The following is a 16,880-nucleotide window of genomic DNA, read 5'->3' as shown; positions in this document are numbered from 1 at the left end:
TCAGCACTACAACCAGCAAAAGAAGAAAAAGTAATTAGCAAACTACGAACTGGATTTTTGTATATATTTATATACCCGCTGGGAGGAAATGTTTAGAAATATGACTTATGTTAGGGTACTGTCTATGCATGCAGTGACAATTTTTTATTCTTATGTGTACTAGCATCACCATCAGTCAAAGGACAGGTCAGGTGAATAGTCTCCCCTTTGGCACTTCCTTTTAATTATTTATTTTTTCATAGCAAAAATGCAGAAGGTGGTGGTAAAATAGCAAATAAAGCTATGTAGTAGGAATGTATACAGTGACTGATAAATGTAATTTAAGCTTACTTTAAGGCCCTTATTTTTTTTTTATGTAAAGAAGAATAAAGCCTTAGCTAATTACAACAGTATTGCAATAAGGGAAGTATTTACTTTTCAGCATCAACTAGTGTGTAACACACACATTGTAAAGTTTCTCATTTTTGTTACGAGTGAATAGACATCATTTACTCAAACATCTAAGATCTGTGAGAACTTCAGTCTCTTTCTAGCAAGATTGTGATTTTTAATCTCCATTTGGTTCCTAAAAGACAAATATTTTCTTCACAACCGTGCCGCTAGGTAAGCTGAAACAAGGACTAAATAGGTGTGGAGACTGAAATAACCTTCAGTCTTTAATGTAGTCCATGCGGCCCAGAACTGAAGCATGTTCATCAGTCTCTATGTGTTGGCAATCAGGCATCTTTCACAAACACTAGCGTCCCATTTAAAAAAAAAAAAAAACAAAAAAAAACCAACCAGCACCATAAACAGAGATTTTCATATTTGGTTACACAACATTCCCTTGTTTCAAACTACTGTGCATGTCATGTTTCTCCTTTGTCTTTTTATTCCTATTTGTTGTTTAGCAAGATCTTAAATTGTAAAGGTAACAAGGAACATTTTAGGTATAGTGTGTTTCTGCTCTAAAATGTTATTTTCAGTTGTTTACAACTTTTTTCTTTTCTAAAAAAATATCAACTCTTTAAAGGAACTAGGGACATGATTTAAAAATATTTTTGCAACATCTTTTGAATCGTAGATTTAGAATCTGAACATTGGGCAGGGACAGAATTGTCTACCTGTTGGTAGTTTGGTGAAAATTGGCTATGAACTGTCAAAGCTATAAAGGTTTAAAAACATACTTTGTGCCTGCACTCTGATTTTATTAAATAAACATGCTCATGTAGCAGTTTGCCCCTGTTCTATCAGCATTGCACATACATCCTATGTTAGAGTGCTGTCCACTTTCCTCTATGTGAAGGTGCATAGGAAAAAGGCAGGGCTTCTCCCTGACTGAGTGCTCGTGTGTGTAAAAGCGTTGTTCTGCTGCCTGGCAAATAGTGGCACATCATGTTCAATTGTATTTTTACAAAAAATAGTTTATTATTCATTGTTATTTATATTACAGTAGTACGCAGATGCCCCAACTGAGATCATAACCCCATTGCACAAAAAGATCAGAAAGGCTGCAACATGCTTCATGTGTATTCAGAGCTTCAAAATGGACTGATAGGTGTTATGATGTCTCATACCATTTCTCAAATAATACTGAATTATAATGTATTTGCTAAAGAGGCTGGAGTTAAAGTTATACATTCATATTCAATTTTGTAATTTCCTGATTTAAGTGATTGCTTTGCCAATTTTTTGTATGAAATCTATTATCCAGCTATCTGCTAGGGAAAATATGTATCCAAGGAAAAGTATTGCTATCAGAGTCTTAAACTATGTGAAGAGCTAGTTCTTACTCCCAAAACTGGAAAAAACAGAAAAGGGATGATACAGATTTTCTCTGAACATCCATGAAAAATAGAATAAAAAATGTGGCATTAGGGAGAAAGCTGAGGGAAGTGATCATGTTTACTGCAGCGTGGAGGGAGCTGATACCATAGCAAGACTTGGCTACTGTTTAAAAGTAAACATTAGGAAGGGAGTTCTCCAAGGTTAAAAAAAGAATTTTATTTACATACAGTAGCCTCAGCAAAAAGGAAGCGAGTCAGTGCAGCTTGTAGTGCTACACAAATAAGAAACATACAAGAAGAGAAGACTTATTAAAGGCTGAGGAGCATGTAAAACAGGAGGTAATAAATTTACAAAAGCAACAATTTTGACAATGGAGCAGCCAGGCAAGCATGGGTCACTTGGCCCTATCGTTGAAAACAAAGATTAGATATGAAAAGAATAATCCATGCTAGGAGAAGGGGATTGAATTTGCTGAGGGCACTTCAGCTGCAGATTCCTTTTAGCAGGTTTGACTTTTTAAATAGAATAGTTTCAGATTTTCCCAGGAGATGGAAAATGGAAGCCCTTGAACACTCGAACAAGAAGTCAAAAGGGTAAAGTTTTGTTTTAATAGATTAGCATGGATAACTCCACTATTTTTCATCACATAGATGGTCTAGAAAAATATTGAGAAAACCACTCTAAATGCTGTTCTCTTCACATCAAGCCAGTTTCCAACTGAAAGTTACATAGCGTATTAATTCATCCACAAGGTAGGTGCCCTCCGCCAGCCTGAAATTTAGATTTTAATTTTGTAAGTACGTACATAATCACAAAGTGATCAAAACAGCATATTTAGTAAATGAACAGTGTAATGTTAGAGATGAACCCAATGAAGTTCAGCTGCAAACCTCACTGCATTTCAGTGGGTTTAAAGCCCTGGCTTTTGATCTGGGGCATGCTCTAGCTGATGCAGCTTCCTCTCACATGGGTGCACCTGAGCATTATACTGTGACCAATGATGATGTCATAGTAAAGCACTTGTGTTTCTGCTCTCCTCCTCCTCTCAGACTTAACATGGGTAGATCTAGACTGGAGCTGGAAGGTACAATTTCCAGCTCCAGTAGACATACCCATGCTAACTCTGATAGAGCTGACATGCTACAAATAGTAGCAGTGGCATGAGCAGCAGTAGGGGTTAGCCCCCTATATACATACCCAGGGTTTCTGACAGGATCATACAGAGGACAGCTAGCTGTTGTGCCCTGGATATGTCTAGCACATTAGCTTGAGCTACTGTGAAGATGTCTACTCAAGCTGGAAATTAAGGCTCTAGCTCCAGTGTAGATGTTCACTCTTAGGCAGTGGTAACTTATTTCATGTGTTACCAGCAGTGGTTTAAGCATCATTTTACACGGGTGCAATCAAACTACATTAGTGGTTTGCACCAGTATGACTAAAATCAGTTACGTGAGTGCAAGTTTTCTCCATACAGAAACTGCTTTTCACCCCTCACCTGCCAAATCATGGTTGTCCTGCTGTTCAGTACTATAATACATCCCTGAAAATGTACTTTAGTAGGGCTAGTCCTGTGAACAGATTACTCACATGCACATTTGCAGGATGGGGTTCTTCCATCCAATTTTATCTTTTTTTTAACCGTAATGAAGTGTACAGGAAAATAAGGCAACAGCTGTCAGAGAACTAACTTTAATCCTGGTAATAAGAATTAAAGTAGCATGAGTTAGACAAAGAAGAATCATCCTTATTAGATAAGGATAAAAAAACTCCTAGGGTCTTCAAAAGCTAAAGTTAACTTTCCTGATGTACTATGAGTTAGCTAAAAGTTTAAAAAAAAAAGCCTGAAGATCTAGAGAAATATAGATGCAAAATCAAGTTTGTCAGGGAAGCCAAGAAAACAAATATCACAGCTTTTAACATAATTCAAAAATTCAATTTACCTATGCAAGATCGAAAGAATTCTTCATAGAACTCCAATTATTGTTTTATTGCTTTTCTGCAGTCTCCAAAATTGGCATTTTTTTTCTATAATAATAAATTTCTGCCAAATAGACCATGTTTTCCAAATAATATTTTAGAAGATCCTCCAATTCATTATTAAAGGATATCAAAATGTACATACAGCTCCCAGATAGTCAAAGTATTTAAGTTGAATTTAACAGGAGAAAGTCATTTTGTTTAGAAACTGAAGCTCTTTCATCCAGCCAAATGGCCTTAAATCACTATAGACAAAGTTGTGTTTTTTAATATAGTCAGTTATAAAGATAGCCATTTTCATAACTAAAGAAACTGTGATGCGGCTTCTACTTGAAGTCTTTTATCACTAGCTATATTAAAGAAAAGATACCTAATGTAACTTTACCTTCTGTTTTAAAAAATGTCTATTCAGGAGGCACCAGTAGGGTGTTTCCTTGGATGAATATAGCTCCCAGGCAGGGATGCTTCAATGCTATATTTGTTTCTAACACAAAGAACAGGTTCTGCTTAGATGATTATGCATCACCCAACACTTTTGTTGTCACTCACAGTGAGGAGAGGGGCAATGATCCATGCTGGCAACAGCTCCCCTTGCAGCATCTACTGCTATATCAGAGCTGAAATCTGTAGCATGGATACAATCTAATTGTGGCCCTAACTGTGCTTAAACCACAGTAGGCTCCAGCAGCAGTAAACTGTGCTGTACCATAGCCATGTTTAAACAATTATTTTTGTTATGTAAATGAGACTTTGGAGACTCATCCTTTAATGTGCTTACTGCTGTAAGTGTTGACTGAATCAGGTTTTTGGTAAGTTATACTGATAGGTCATGTATGCACTGTAAAATTTAACAGTCATGTAAACAGATGACCCCTCCAGTAAAAGACATTTAGGTGAGCCCAAGAGCAGTTTTAGTTACACCTACCCCTGTTTTGTATTGGGGATTTGTTGGTAAATGTAACAGGACACGTGCTGAAATATCTGGAACACAGGCAAACAAATAACTAGCTTATTGTACCACAAAGTTATTTTGTTTTAATAATTTCTATTACAATCTCATTAAAAGCTTTAAAACAATCACCATCCTTAACTATGCTATACTCAAATAAGAGTTTTAGAAGTGTACATTTTTCTTTTTGAATATAATCTGTGGTAGTCCCAGAAACTAGCTTTGTTCGTCATGTGTATTATCTTTGCCCGAGTCAGAAAATAAATTTAGTCTAGGGCTACATTCAAGTATGCTGCAGTAATAAAGATTTGAAGCCATGCTTCGGAAAATTTTATTTACTGTTTAAAGAATTTGTGCAAATTGATCAATGACACAGTAGAACATGGTATCTTAAGGTCTGTCTTTGAATGCTTTCAGTAATAGGTCTGCTGCCAGCCCTGGAGACAAGACACCACTGAGAACCTTTTCTTCTAAAAGTGGAATCTTATCCCTCACTGCTAAATGACTCCGAAAATGGTCCAGCATATTTTCTTGAATTAGATTCCACATCCACACTTTCTGCTGTTTCCGTCGTTTGGTGACCAACTCACCGCTTGTAAGCATGAGATCATGAAATTCTGTCATCTTATCCCACATATCTGAAATGCCTTCTCCAGTTTTAGCAGACATGCGCATTACCTGTTGGATTAAGGAGGACATTTTAGAAAAAACTAAATGGGTTGGGGAGGGTTCTGCATCAGCTAGATTCTATTAAAATCACAAGTTCCAATCCTAGTAAGGCAAACTCATCCTTAAGTGCTACTGTAAACTCCTCCCCTCCCGACCCCCACAGCTTATGTTGTGTGTCCTTCTGCCAAGACTTGAAAACCAAGCTTCTGCCACCTCCAAAACAATATTCTCATCTTATACTACTTGTGACAAAGAGGGTTTGCCTAAATATTCTTGAACAAAGTTTCCCCCGTACTGTCTGATGGCTTACACCTAAGTAGTTGCTGCAGTTGAGTAATATAATTTGTATAAAGTTTTAGGATCCTATCAAATTAAAGGTAAAATATACAATATTACTACTTAAATGGAAAGTCAATTGGATATTTGCATAACCACATTTAGAGCCAGTACAACATTAATATGAAACCCTGCATGGTTTCAATATTATAGTAAGAACAGTATTAACTTCCCTTTGTACCCTGGAAGAGTGATTGTAGGCTAGAAAGCAAAACATCAAACCCATTTGAAACAAGTTCTAAAAACAGCCCAGTTAGAGAAGTGTTTTTATTCAATATTCAGCCAAAAACCCCACACCTGTCCAATTTTTTTCCTTTTACTATTATTAACACTTGCCAGAGATGCCTGGTCTGTTAAATGTGTATAGAGAGCTTTCACCCAATGTAATAAAATCTCTATAAATAGGTGTTGTAATGCTGCTCACTCTGTAATATGGTAATACTCTTAACTCTACTCCTGTATATTGTTTCTTTAAAAACTTGGGCTTACTGTTGTAAGAATTGTTTTGCTGCTGATATGTACAGGGCAAGGATTTGTAAACTCTAACATTTCCTACATAAAAAAGAACGTCTCTCTATAGCATCTAGATCTAAACTTAAGATCAGCAATGCTGAGGGGAGAGAGTGGCTTCTGCCAGTTGATATAAATCTCAAGTCACCTGTCAGCCCTCTTGCTTTGTGTTTATATGGAGCAGAACTGAACTAGACAGGGAAAGGCTACATTCCCTACTAAAATTTATGAGGTAAAGATTTCAGCTCTGTGTAAATTGCTCTGCCGCTTGAACAAATTCATCACTAGACACTGCAAAGCACAAATGTATGTGCCACCTATGTAAATATGTTAAAAGCAGTCAATACAGTCATAAAAAAAGCAATAACACTGCTTGGTAGAAGGGCACATTCAGGTCAGTTTGCATAACTTCCTGGTTTTTGTTTCAAAGAGATAAGCCAGATGGCTGAAAAATCTGATCAGGAAGCAAAATAGGAGTTGTCCTGCCTTCTGCAATGACATCCAATCACTAATTGGGTTTCACATGACTGGAAGTTGAGGCACTGTAAGTGTAGGGGGGAGAATGGGAACATGACCAAGCCTCAGGTAGTCCAGTTGGATCAAACTGTCTGACAGTCCATTTTATCCAGTGTTCAAGAAGCCTCGTTTATATATAAAAAGCATTTTACTACTGTCTCTTTACCTCAATTATATATTCTAATTATTTGTATTACAGTACCACCTAAAGGCTAACAGGATCAGGGACCCATTGTGCTACGTGCTGTACACACACAGGAAGACAAGGTCGTTGCACTAAAGTCCCATGAGACATCACAAGTGGGTAAAACGTGGATCATAGTAGTTACATAGATTAGTATGGTTTACAGCAAAATGGTTCCCAAACTTCTTAAAAATGTATAGAAATTATTACAAATCAGCAAGCCCCACTGACCCTCGGTCTACTCTTTATCAGTTTGCTGTAGGCATTATAGTAGACTTGAGTTTTGAGGAAGGACTTGGAGGAGAGAGAGAGTAATGCCTTTCCAAACTAGTTCAGGGAGGGAACCCAATAAATAAGAGATGTGTGAAAGAAGCAGCACAGATGTTTCAGGCACAAGTGGGGCCGGAGAGACATTTACTAAGTGTCCAGGTGGTTAATAGTAGTTAGGATGAAGTTAGGTCCTGTAACCTACACACCACCTCTTCTGAAATAAAGAGAAGAAAATTGTGAAAACATACAAACCTTTGGTCTCCAAACCTTAGAGCGCTTGCGAAGTAGTTTCATAGCACTAACATATTCTGCTTGTATCCGCCGTGCAGGCACAACTAAATCTCCATCAGCTTTAGTTATAGCAACTAGATCTGCCATCTCAATTATACCCCGTTTAATACCCTGAATGGAACAAGGAAAAGGGAAAATAATGAATGCTTAGAAAAACTGTGTTAATGCTCAGTCATAAAACCCGGAAAAACTAATGAGGCTTGTTTGTTGCATTATCTTACCCCCTGGCTTTCTTCTTAATCTTTGGGCACCAGGAATTTCCTAATATTAGGAATGTCCAAGTTTTCATTAGTAGATAGGCAGTTATATGACTCTCTGAACCATTAATTCACATATTTATTCCTCTACCATGAGAAACTAACATCCTTCATGTACATGTAGCATGCGTTGGCAAATATTACCTGAAAGGAGCATAACTGAGTTTGCTAAACTGATCAGTTATTACACAACTAATTGTTGTTGCCATGTACCTATACCAGCATTCAAAGTGAGAAAAAGTTAATCATATCTAATGAGTAACATGAATAATAAGAGATTGGCCAGAACCAAAACTTTAAATCCTAACATCTGTAACATTTGGGAAAATTCTGATCGAAATTTTGTGGGTCAAGTTGGTAAGATTCTGACTTCAGTGGCATAAGAGCTAGGACAACACCAAGCACTAATACTTGATTACTCAGACTTAATGCACAGAGACATTCCAAATTCAGACTTAACTTTTAGGTCACAATTAACATTTCAAAAAGATAAATACCTGTAACTCATCTCCTCCTGCTGGGGGTAGCAGCAAAACAAACATATCAACCATATCAGCAACTGCAAACTCTGATTGCCCCACACCTGAAAAATTGAAACCAGAATTGACCTTTCACAGCCATTCTAACAACAGTACTAAGGAGGTCCTACTGTGGCTCCCTCTCTTTCTGGGCTGACCAAAGCTGGATACAATGAAGGTCAGTATGAAATCTAGTTTTAGAAAATTGTCTCTCAGAACTTTCAAGGCTTAAAGACATAACAGTAAAGCCCCATTCGGCGAAGTCAACACACACTTATGAAAGGAATGGACCAAATGGAACAGAAAAGATGAAGTACCAGAAAGAGACAAAGAAGAAGAAAAGCTGCAAGAGGAAATATGCATCATTAGTGCTATAAGTTGGCCTGGACAGTACAGTGGGGTGCAAGCGCTAAATTCTGGATTTTTACATTTAAATCACATACCTACTGTTTCCACAAGAATGATGTCATAGCCTCCTCCCTCACACAGCAGAATAGCTTCATTTGTGGTCCTAGTCACACCTCCTAACGTTCCCCTGGTTGGAGATGGCCTGATGTAAGCATTCATGTCCCTTGACAACTCAGTCATCCGTGTTTTATCACCCAAGAGTGAGCCTTAAACATTTAACATTAACAATTTCAAAAAGGGCAAGTAGTCAGTTATTTTCAATAGTCAGTAACATAGGTGCAGGTGAGTGTCTCTGCTGAAGAATCAAATGAGAATTTCCCAGTGTTGTGTGCTAACAAGTTCCTGTGTGGCTCTTTTAGCTTGCAAGATGTGAGAATATCACAGAAGCATAACAGCAAGTTACTGCAGCCCACTGTCCCTAAACTCAGAGGGCTTCCTCAATGCCAGCACGGACTCTGCAAGTCCCAAACCCCTTTGTGTGACCTGAGCACAGCTGCATCAGCAAACTCTTACCTATCTGTTATCCCTCCCTGAAAACAAAAAGTCTCACCTCCCATTCCAAAGCAAACTGCCCAAAGATAAGCAGTGTCCTTCCAAGAAGAAATTCTCCTATAGTCAATTTTTATTTGAATTTAATGAGAATTTATTGGTATGACAAGTGTTGCTAAAGTTTAAAAGGAGACAGACCCTCTCAGTCCTTCTCTTTGTTCCTTATCCTGACCCTTTCTCTGGTGACCTATAAGTCTTTGTCTCCACTACACATTCAAGGAATATTCCTTCTAGCCACAACTAATTGCAGTTATTATTCATAGGTAACCTGTAATATCTCCATGTAGTAGAATTATAACAAGTTTCAAGAGGACAGATATACAGAAAATGATAAAGTATTAGTCAGATACAGCCACATATGACAAAAGGATTAAAATCTTAGTTACTGCTGGTTAGGTCCCAGGTAAGTTTTCTAAATCAAGCTTAGTCAGCATTGCCCCACAGAACATAAATTTTGGGAGGGGTAGGGTTTTGCAGATGAAAGCAACATGGGTTTGGAGAGCCTGATACTGAAGAGCAGGTAGTCAATAAAAGTTAGTCAAGTTCAGTGACACTGCAACATCACCATGACTTACTACACAGAAGAGTCTATCTTAGAACCAAGATAGTCCCACAGAAATTAAACAATTTGTTCCCATTCAAGGATGATAGTGTATTTTTCCAAGATCCAAGGCAAAGCACGAATTTGGGGGGGGGGGGGAGGAAGAGGGGGAGGACTGAGTTGCAAGTGTATTCTGATGGCCTCTAAATGAACAGATTTGGCGTCACTTTCAGTCTACATTGCAAAGTTTTAACAACAGTACTGATCACAGAAAAGGAAGTTTTCCCTTTCCCCTTACAATACCAAGAAAGTAATTTCACACAGGAGAGAGAAAGACTATACAAGGCCACCAGAAGACAGCACAAGTTTGGGGACCTCACAAAACTGGGACTATTATGCCTAATTCCATAGCACACCAAAAATGACTAAAAAGCAATATATAGTTCATTAATGTATCTTTATAGGATAAAATTTCAACCACACACACCAGAAGCTCCAGATATTGTTAAGATTAAATGCTAGAGAGCTGACAAAAAACTTAAAATATACTCACCACCACTTGTGCTAGAGGACGGATCCACAGCCAGCACAGACACTTTGTGTCCCCTCTCTGTAAGCATTTTCCCAAAGCATTCTATAAATGTTGATTTCCCGGCACCAGGGGGACCAGACAATCCTAAGTAGTAGAGGGACAAAAAACTCCAGTTTAACGAAATAGACAATAGCCTCTACTAATCTTTCCTTCTTAATGACCATGTTATGAACTAATCCCCAACACATTCCTTTGACAATAATGTGAAGGAAATAATTTGTCTTAAAAATATATTTAAGAAAACTAGTATGAGACCCTATTCCAGTTATTTACTACAAATAATCTAAGGCCTGTCACTGCTAGTAAATGGACCCTCCTCTTTTGCAAACACCCTCATCTCCACACAAAACCCCCTACTAATAGAAGGGTGGGGTTTCTTTTTATTTATTTATATTTGTTTGAAAAAGTATCTTCCCCCTTTCCTGCCTCCAGATATATCACAAAATGCAACCAATTGCTACAATTAATCACCACATACTGGTGGATTTCATCTTCCTGTTAAGGCAATTAGAATTACATGTTAATATTGAATTGCCTAATGAAGTATAAGAGAGGTGGCCACATTATTCACCCATGAAAACTCATGCTTTAGTCTATAAGGTGCCACAGGACTCTTTGCTGCTTTTGTCTAAAGAAGAAATCCAAACCTTCTCATTTTGGATTTGCAGTGTATTATATCAGTCTACTCCGGAGGGGATCATTCACTTCTCTAACACTTATTCATTTTGCCCATAGCAACATAAGATTGAGTTCTTTAACCTCTTCTCCCCTCCCTAAACAGAGGTTTCTCCATATTGGTTTGCACTGCAGAAATTTAAAAATGCAACATGTCAAATCTACAATTTTCAGAAATTCAGTATTTAAAGTTGCTGTTTCAGATAAGAAGATGGGTGACTTGCATGCTAACTTAAGACAACTATACTAGGACTGGCCTGTTGCTTTGGGGTTTGTGCTCTTCACTAACTTTAAGATGCCATGCTCCAGTTCTTGCTTCCTTTGGGCATACATATGCATAAGGCAATTGTGCACTACACCACTCTACAGCGATCCTTCCAGTTGATATTGAAGCATCTGATAGATTGTAAAGGGAATGTCACCCACCTCTCCTCAGCTTTAAGGTAGGTTGCTTTAAGGTGGGGCCTTTACTAATGATAAAACAATTGAAACAATTTTTTCTCCTCCTTTTTAGGGGGGGAAACACATGCACCTCAAGAAAAAAGATTTGGCAATGCTCGTCTAAACTTTGAACAGCCGGTGCAGCTATGCCTTCTAGCCTGCCCCTCTCCCCCCATTCTTCAGCTCAACAAAACTAATCCTATCATCCATGAGAAATTCCCCTTTATTCTCCCCAGAAATTGATGGGCCATTCTTAAAGTCTCCCCAAGAGTATTTTCCAGCATTGTGGAGAAACTTTTCTTATGAGCAATACAAGTGACTCAAAGATGGTTAGAAACTATTAATAACCCAATGATTTCTGACTATACAGCATATTTGCTTAATAATGCTAAATATCAGAAACGAGGTGATATCATTATAAGATCACAACAGTTACTGGACAGACAAAAGAGGACTGACCCACTCTAAAGGCTAGTGGTTTTCCTTTATTTAACTTTTCTTGTTCTCTGTGGTAGGATAATACCTTCTGAATGAGCACCTGGGCTATCTCCTTTTTCCTGCTCTGAGTTGATTCTACAAGAGTAATGGCCTCTGCCAAGCAGGCTCTGTGCCCTTGGATTAATCCACTATAAAGTTTGTCTACAAGTCTCTGTTCCTTGTCACAAAGTCCCTGTGTTTGTTGGTCTACAGTTGCTTGATAGCACATCCCTCTTTTCAAATCACTTGCTGGCAACATCCACTTTGTACAATACAAGCATACTGAATTAAAAGACTGAATATATGGAAATAATGATCCCGGAATGAAATTTGAGTGGAAGCTTTTGAAAGAAATTTTTCTAAGAAAACGGTAGTGAGGGAATCTTAGCAGCAATGACAACGTGTTCATCTTGTCTGGAATCAGAGAGTATCACTGGTATCTGTTCAACAGTGTTTGCAGCCAGCCTAAGAGGAGAGAAAAAACACTTTAGTTTCTTCAAAATACCTCTAAATATTGAAATTAACAGATGTAGATATCAATCTTTTCAGTCAAATCATTAGATTTTACTTTATCCACACTTGTGTCCATAACATGTACAAAGGAGATTTGCACATAGAACAGTTGTGTTAAGTATGCTCTCTAAAAGATGGCATTTCATTCTTGTTGGAGAAATATCACCATGTGAAACCTCCCATTAGGTGGATTTAGGAAGACACACAATTGTTCATTTTTAAAGCTGAAGTTAAACCATTTGTTTAAAAAAAGTTTGTACTCTAGCTATAGGGAGAAAAAAAGTCATAACACTATCCTCTTGAGAGCCAGAAAGCTTTTTTAACAAAAAACAAAAAACAAGAACCACCAAAAAAGTTCACCTCAGCAGGTAAGAAAGCTCTCATGCACATTCCCCTTCTGTGCTCTTGGCACAACACACCTTCTATTTATCCAACAGTTTCCTCAGGTCTGTTCTGCTCTGAAGACCATAACAAAATCAAATAAAACAACCCTCTGGAGTTTAACTTTTGTACCTCTTCTCTAGAAGTAGATGTAGTTAGATGCACTAAATAAATGTGGGGAACTTGGAAATGATTTAATAACAGGATTTAAGATGGTGCCTTTTAGGTCTCATCTACATGAAGGTTATTTTCCGGGGGCTGGGGGGAAGGTCCCATAATTGCACTCTCATAGACAAGTTGCCAGAAGCACTACAACACCTACTCAGGTTTAGACACTGGTTAAAATGTTGGCAACCACCTGAAGCTGCATCTATACTACTGCTCCATTCAGTGGAGCTATGCCAAAATTAGCAATGATGGGAACTGTCTCAGAAAGAAGTCTAATGTAGAAATAGCCTCACAATGCAGAAGACATTCCATTCTATAATCCTATTTTCACTTCCCTATAAATCTCACAAGCAGCACACTTCTAGAGCCCTGCAAATCTGCAGTATCCCCAGACCATGTTTGCAGATTCCCGATCAGATGCATATCCGCATAGGGCTGCACACACATCTACAGTCAGTGAGTTTCAGCAAACAGGCTCCCCCTGCATAGAACTGTATTAACTTTAAACTACCTATATGCCTTTTCCAAGGCACCTGGGTTGTCTTTTAACTGGGCTACTGTAACTCTAGTAGCTTCAGATACAATTAGATGCATTAGCAATAAGACAAGATTTGACTACACTCCATAGCATGCACATTTACTTTATACAGTGTATTATGTATTCTGCTTATTTTTACTGCAGCAAATCTTCATTAAAAAACCCAGACACAAAACTGTACAACTAGTTCACTGTGACTGGGAAACACATTGACCAAAGTTTTCAAATCTATGGGACTAAAGTTAGACTCCTAAATCAATATTTAGGCATCTAAGCAAAGTAGCCCTTATTCTGAGGGACTGAGCATCTGACATTCTCATTGACTTAAATGGAAGCTGGTTTGCTCAACACGTCTGAAAAATCAGGCCAATTCTATTTAGAGGCGTAAAGCCCAGGTCTTGCAATGACATCTGTGCAGGTGGATCTCTGAACTCGCACAGATGTCATTGCAGAATCGGGGCCCTGACATGGATTTAGGAACCTAACTTTTGGGCAAATTAAAAAATGGTGGCCATTCTGAATTCCTGGATTCTGCAAAACATCCAGTTTGTTAACAGATGACATAAGGAAACTGAACAACAAAGTGACCATTGTTCACTTATTCTGACAATGGAAATTTAGAAAATAAGAACATGGGAGTGGCCAATCTGCATCAAACCAATGGTCCATCTAGCCCAGTATCCTGTCTTCTGACAGCAGCCAATGCCAGGTACTTCCAAGCGAATGAACAGGACAGGGCAATCACCAAGTGATCTATCTCATCATTCAGTCCCTCAGCATCTGGCAGTCAGAGGCTCTGGGAAACCCAGAGCATGAGGTTGCATCCCTGACCACCTTGGCTAACAGCCACTGATGGATCTGTCCTCCATGAACTTATCTAATTCTTTTTTGAACCCTGTTATAGTTTTGGCCTTCACAATATCCCTGGCAAGAGTTCCACAGGTTGACTGTGTATTGTGTGAAAAAAATACTTCCTTGTGTTTTAAACCTAATTTTGTTGGGTGACCCTGGGTCTTGTGTTATGTGAAGGGTTAAACAGAACTTCTTTATTCATTTTCTCCACACCATTCATGATTTTATAGACCTCTATCATATCCCCCATTAGTCACTTCTCTGAGCTGAATAGTCCCAGTCTTTTTAATCTCTCCTCATATGGAAGTTGTTACATAATCTTAATCATTTTTGTCGCCCTTCTCTGTACCTTTGCCAACTCTAATATTTTTAGATGGAGTGACCAGAACTGCACGCAGAACCAGACCTGTGGTGTACCATGGATTTATATAGTGGTATTACGATATCTATCCCTTTCCCAATTATTCCTAACATTCTGTTAGCTTTTTTGACTTCCAGTGCACATTGAGTACATATTTTCAGAGACTGATCCACGACTCCACAATCTCTTTTTTGAGTGGTAACAGCTAATTTATACTCTATTTTGTATGATAGGTAGGATTATGTTTTCTAATATGCATTACTTCACATTTATCAAAACTGAATTCCAGCTGCCATTTTGTTGCCCAGGCACCCAGTATCGTGAGATCCTTTTGTGACTCTCTGCAGTCTGCTTTGGACTTAACTATCTTGAGTAACTGCATATCATCTGCAAACTTTGCCACACCACTGTTCGCCCCTTTATGAGATCACTTATGAATATGTTGAATAGCACTGGTCCATGTTCAGATCCCTGTGGGACACCGCTATTTACTTCCCGCTATTCAGAAAACTGACTATTTACTCCTACTCTTTGTTTCCTGTCTTTTAACCATGACCCATGAGAGGACCTTCCCTCTTATCCCATGACTGCTTACTTTGCTTAAAAAGTCTTTGGTAAGGAACCTTGTCAAAGGCTTTCTGAAAATCCAAGTACACTATATCCACTGGATCATCCTTGTCCACATTTGCTGATCCCCTCAAATAATTCTAGTAAATTAATGAGGCATGATTTCCCTTACAAAAGCCATGCTGAACATGATTTGTTTGGGAAGAATCATCTATGTGCCTGATAATTCTGTTCTTCACTATAATTGCAATTTGCTTGGTACTGAAGTTGGGCTTACTGGCCTGTAATTGCCAGGACTGCATCTGGAGCCTTTTCTAAAAATTGGCAACACATTCATAAAGATACAGTTCTGTCAGAGGTCACAGATGCATATTGCTGGGACCTCCATGACTTCTTCGGGGCAAGGATGAAGTAGCTAGCGGCCCCGGACTGCCGGAGTAGTGGCCCCAAGGTGGAGCAGCGGCCGAGGTTGGGTCAGCCCCCCTGGGATTGAAGCAGAAGCCAGTCAGGGTTGGGTCAGCCCCCTGGTTCCAGAGCAGAGGCCACGAGAGCAGTCCCCTGGGCACTGGAGCAACAACCAAGGGTCACCCCAGGGTTGCTGGCAGGGTGACCACGCAGACCAGCAACTCCAGGGGTCAGGCACTGGAAGGGGCTGGGTCAGCAGTAGTCTGCTCCTACCACAGGAGCAGTGGCAGGCCTGAAGCAACTGCCAGAGGTCAGGCCCTAACAGTGCTCTGACTGTTTCTGTCCCCCCCGCCTCAGTATTTTCAGTAAAAGTCAGGGACGGGTTATGGGATTCTTTGAATTTTTGCTGATTGCCCATGACCCATCCCTGACTTTACTAAAAATATCTGTGACAGAATCTTAACCTTACTCCTTAGCAATCCTCCAGCCATCCAGTACAGAGGCCAATTTAAGTGATGTTCCATATCACAGTTAGTAGTTCTGTGTTTCAAATGGGAGTTCCTTCAGACTGGGGACTGACTACTGTTTAATTCATCAATCTGTTCCATAACTGTATAACGGTTCCGTCATTTACCAATTCCACCCCCGTCACATCCAGAGATCTCTGCTCCCTCAGCGCTGGCAGGGTCAGAACACGGTTTGTAAAAGTCTCATTATTTGCACAGCCACAGCGCCTAGGAGCCCGCTGCACTCGCGCTGCGCGACACAAGAAGGGGGGTAAAGAACCGCTGGTCTATAGGGAGCTACTTGTGTAGCCACGCCCATTAGGTACACAGGTGTGAACAATGACGTGTGTAACGCACTACACACCTCACCTGCCGCCCTAGAGCAATCCCGATGCGCCACTCTACACAGGCCCCCCGCCCCCTCCCTCACCGACGCCCCCAGCACCACGCACACCAAGCCCCGCGCCCCATCCAACCCCCCTCCCTCCAATCACCCACGGACCCCCCAGGTCCAGCCCTACCCGCCAGCAGAAGGTTCCGCTCCTCCCAGACTCTCGAAAGGCGACCTGGACACCGGGGCAAGGAACAGCGGGGGGGGTGGTAGCTCCAGGCATGCGCATGTGCATTAGAGCACACACTGTTTCACGTCTCTAGAGCCATGT

The 16,880-nt window shown here is 39.6% G+C and overlaps 1 protein-coding gene across 5 annotated transcripts; it reads right to left on the bottom strand.

Annotated features, from left to right (window-relative positions):
* Positions 1–1,323: 1,323 nt before the first annotated feature.
* Positions 1,324–16,780, bottom strand: MMAA (metabolism of cobalamin associated A). 5 transcript variants are annotated; one of them, XM_075066297.1, is made up of 7 exons: positions 11,910–14,849; positions 10,296–10,418; positions 8,688–8,858; positions 8,224–8,309; positions 7,431–7,580; positions 5,284–5,371; positions 1,324–3,462 (listed from the first exon to the last, which is right to left on the bottom strand). In XM_075066297.1, the coding sequence occupies exons 1-7, from the start codon at positions 12,334–12,336 to the stop codon at positions 3,443–3,445; spliced, it is 1,065 nt and encodes a 354-aa protein (XP_074922398.1). In that variant the 5' UTR covers positions 12,337–14,849; the 3' UTR covers positions 1,324–3,442. The 5 variants fall into 5 exon arrangements, with proteins under 5 accessions (XP_074922398.1, XP_032620772.1, XP_074922396.1 ...); XM_032764881.2 differs by lacking the exon at positions 1,324–3,462 and adding an exon at positions 16,740–16,780 and having other exon boundaries at positions 5,011–5,371; positions 11,910–12,392; XM_075066295.1 differs by lacking the exon at positions 1,324–3,462 and having other exon boundaries at positions 5,011–5,371; positions 11,910–14,848.
* Between the last annotated feature and the right edge of the window lie 100 nt (positions 16,781–16,880).

This window comes from Chelonoidis abingdonii, chromosome 5 (genome assembly GCF_003597395.2).
Source record: "Chelonoidis abingdonii isolate Lonesome George chromosome 5, CheloAbing_2.0, whole genome shotgun sequence".
Classification (NCBI taxonomy): Eukaryota; Metazoa; Chordata; order Testudines; family Testudinidae; genus Chelonoidis; species Chelonoidis abingdonii.
Note: the sequence above shows the minus strand (reverse complement) of the source record. Positions and strands in the feature narration are given on the sequence as shown.

Bases quoted from the DNA above. Each gene is read 5' to 3' on its own strand.
- MMAA (XM_032764881.2), bottom strand. From the start codon at position 12,336: ATGAACACGTTGTCATTGCTGCTAAGATTCCCTCACTACCGTTTTCTT. The intron at 10,419-11,909 runs GTCAGTCCTCTT...TCTACTACTTAG, and splicing joins ACCACTAGCCTTTAGAGTGG to GATTGTCTGGTCCCCCTGGT. The intron at 8,310-8,687 runs GTATGTGATTTA...TCAATTTTTCAG, and splicing joins CATTCTTGTGGAAACAGTAG to GTGTGGGGCAATCAGAGTTT.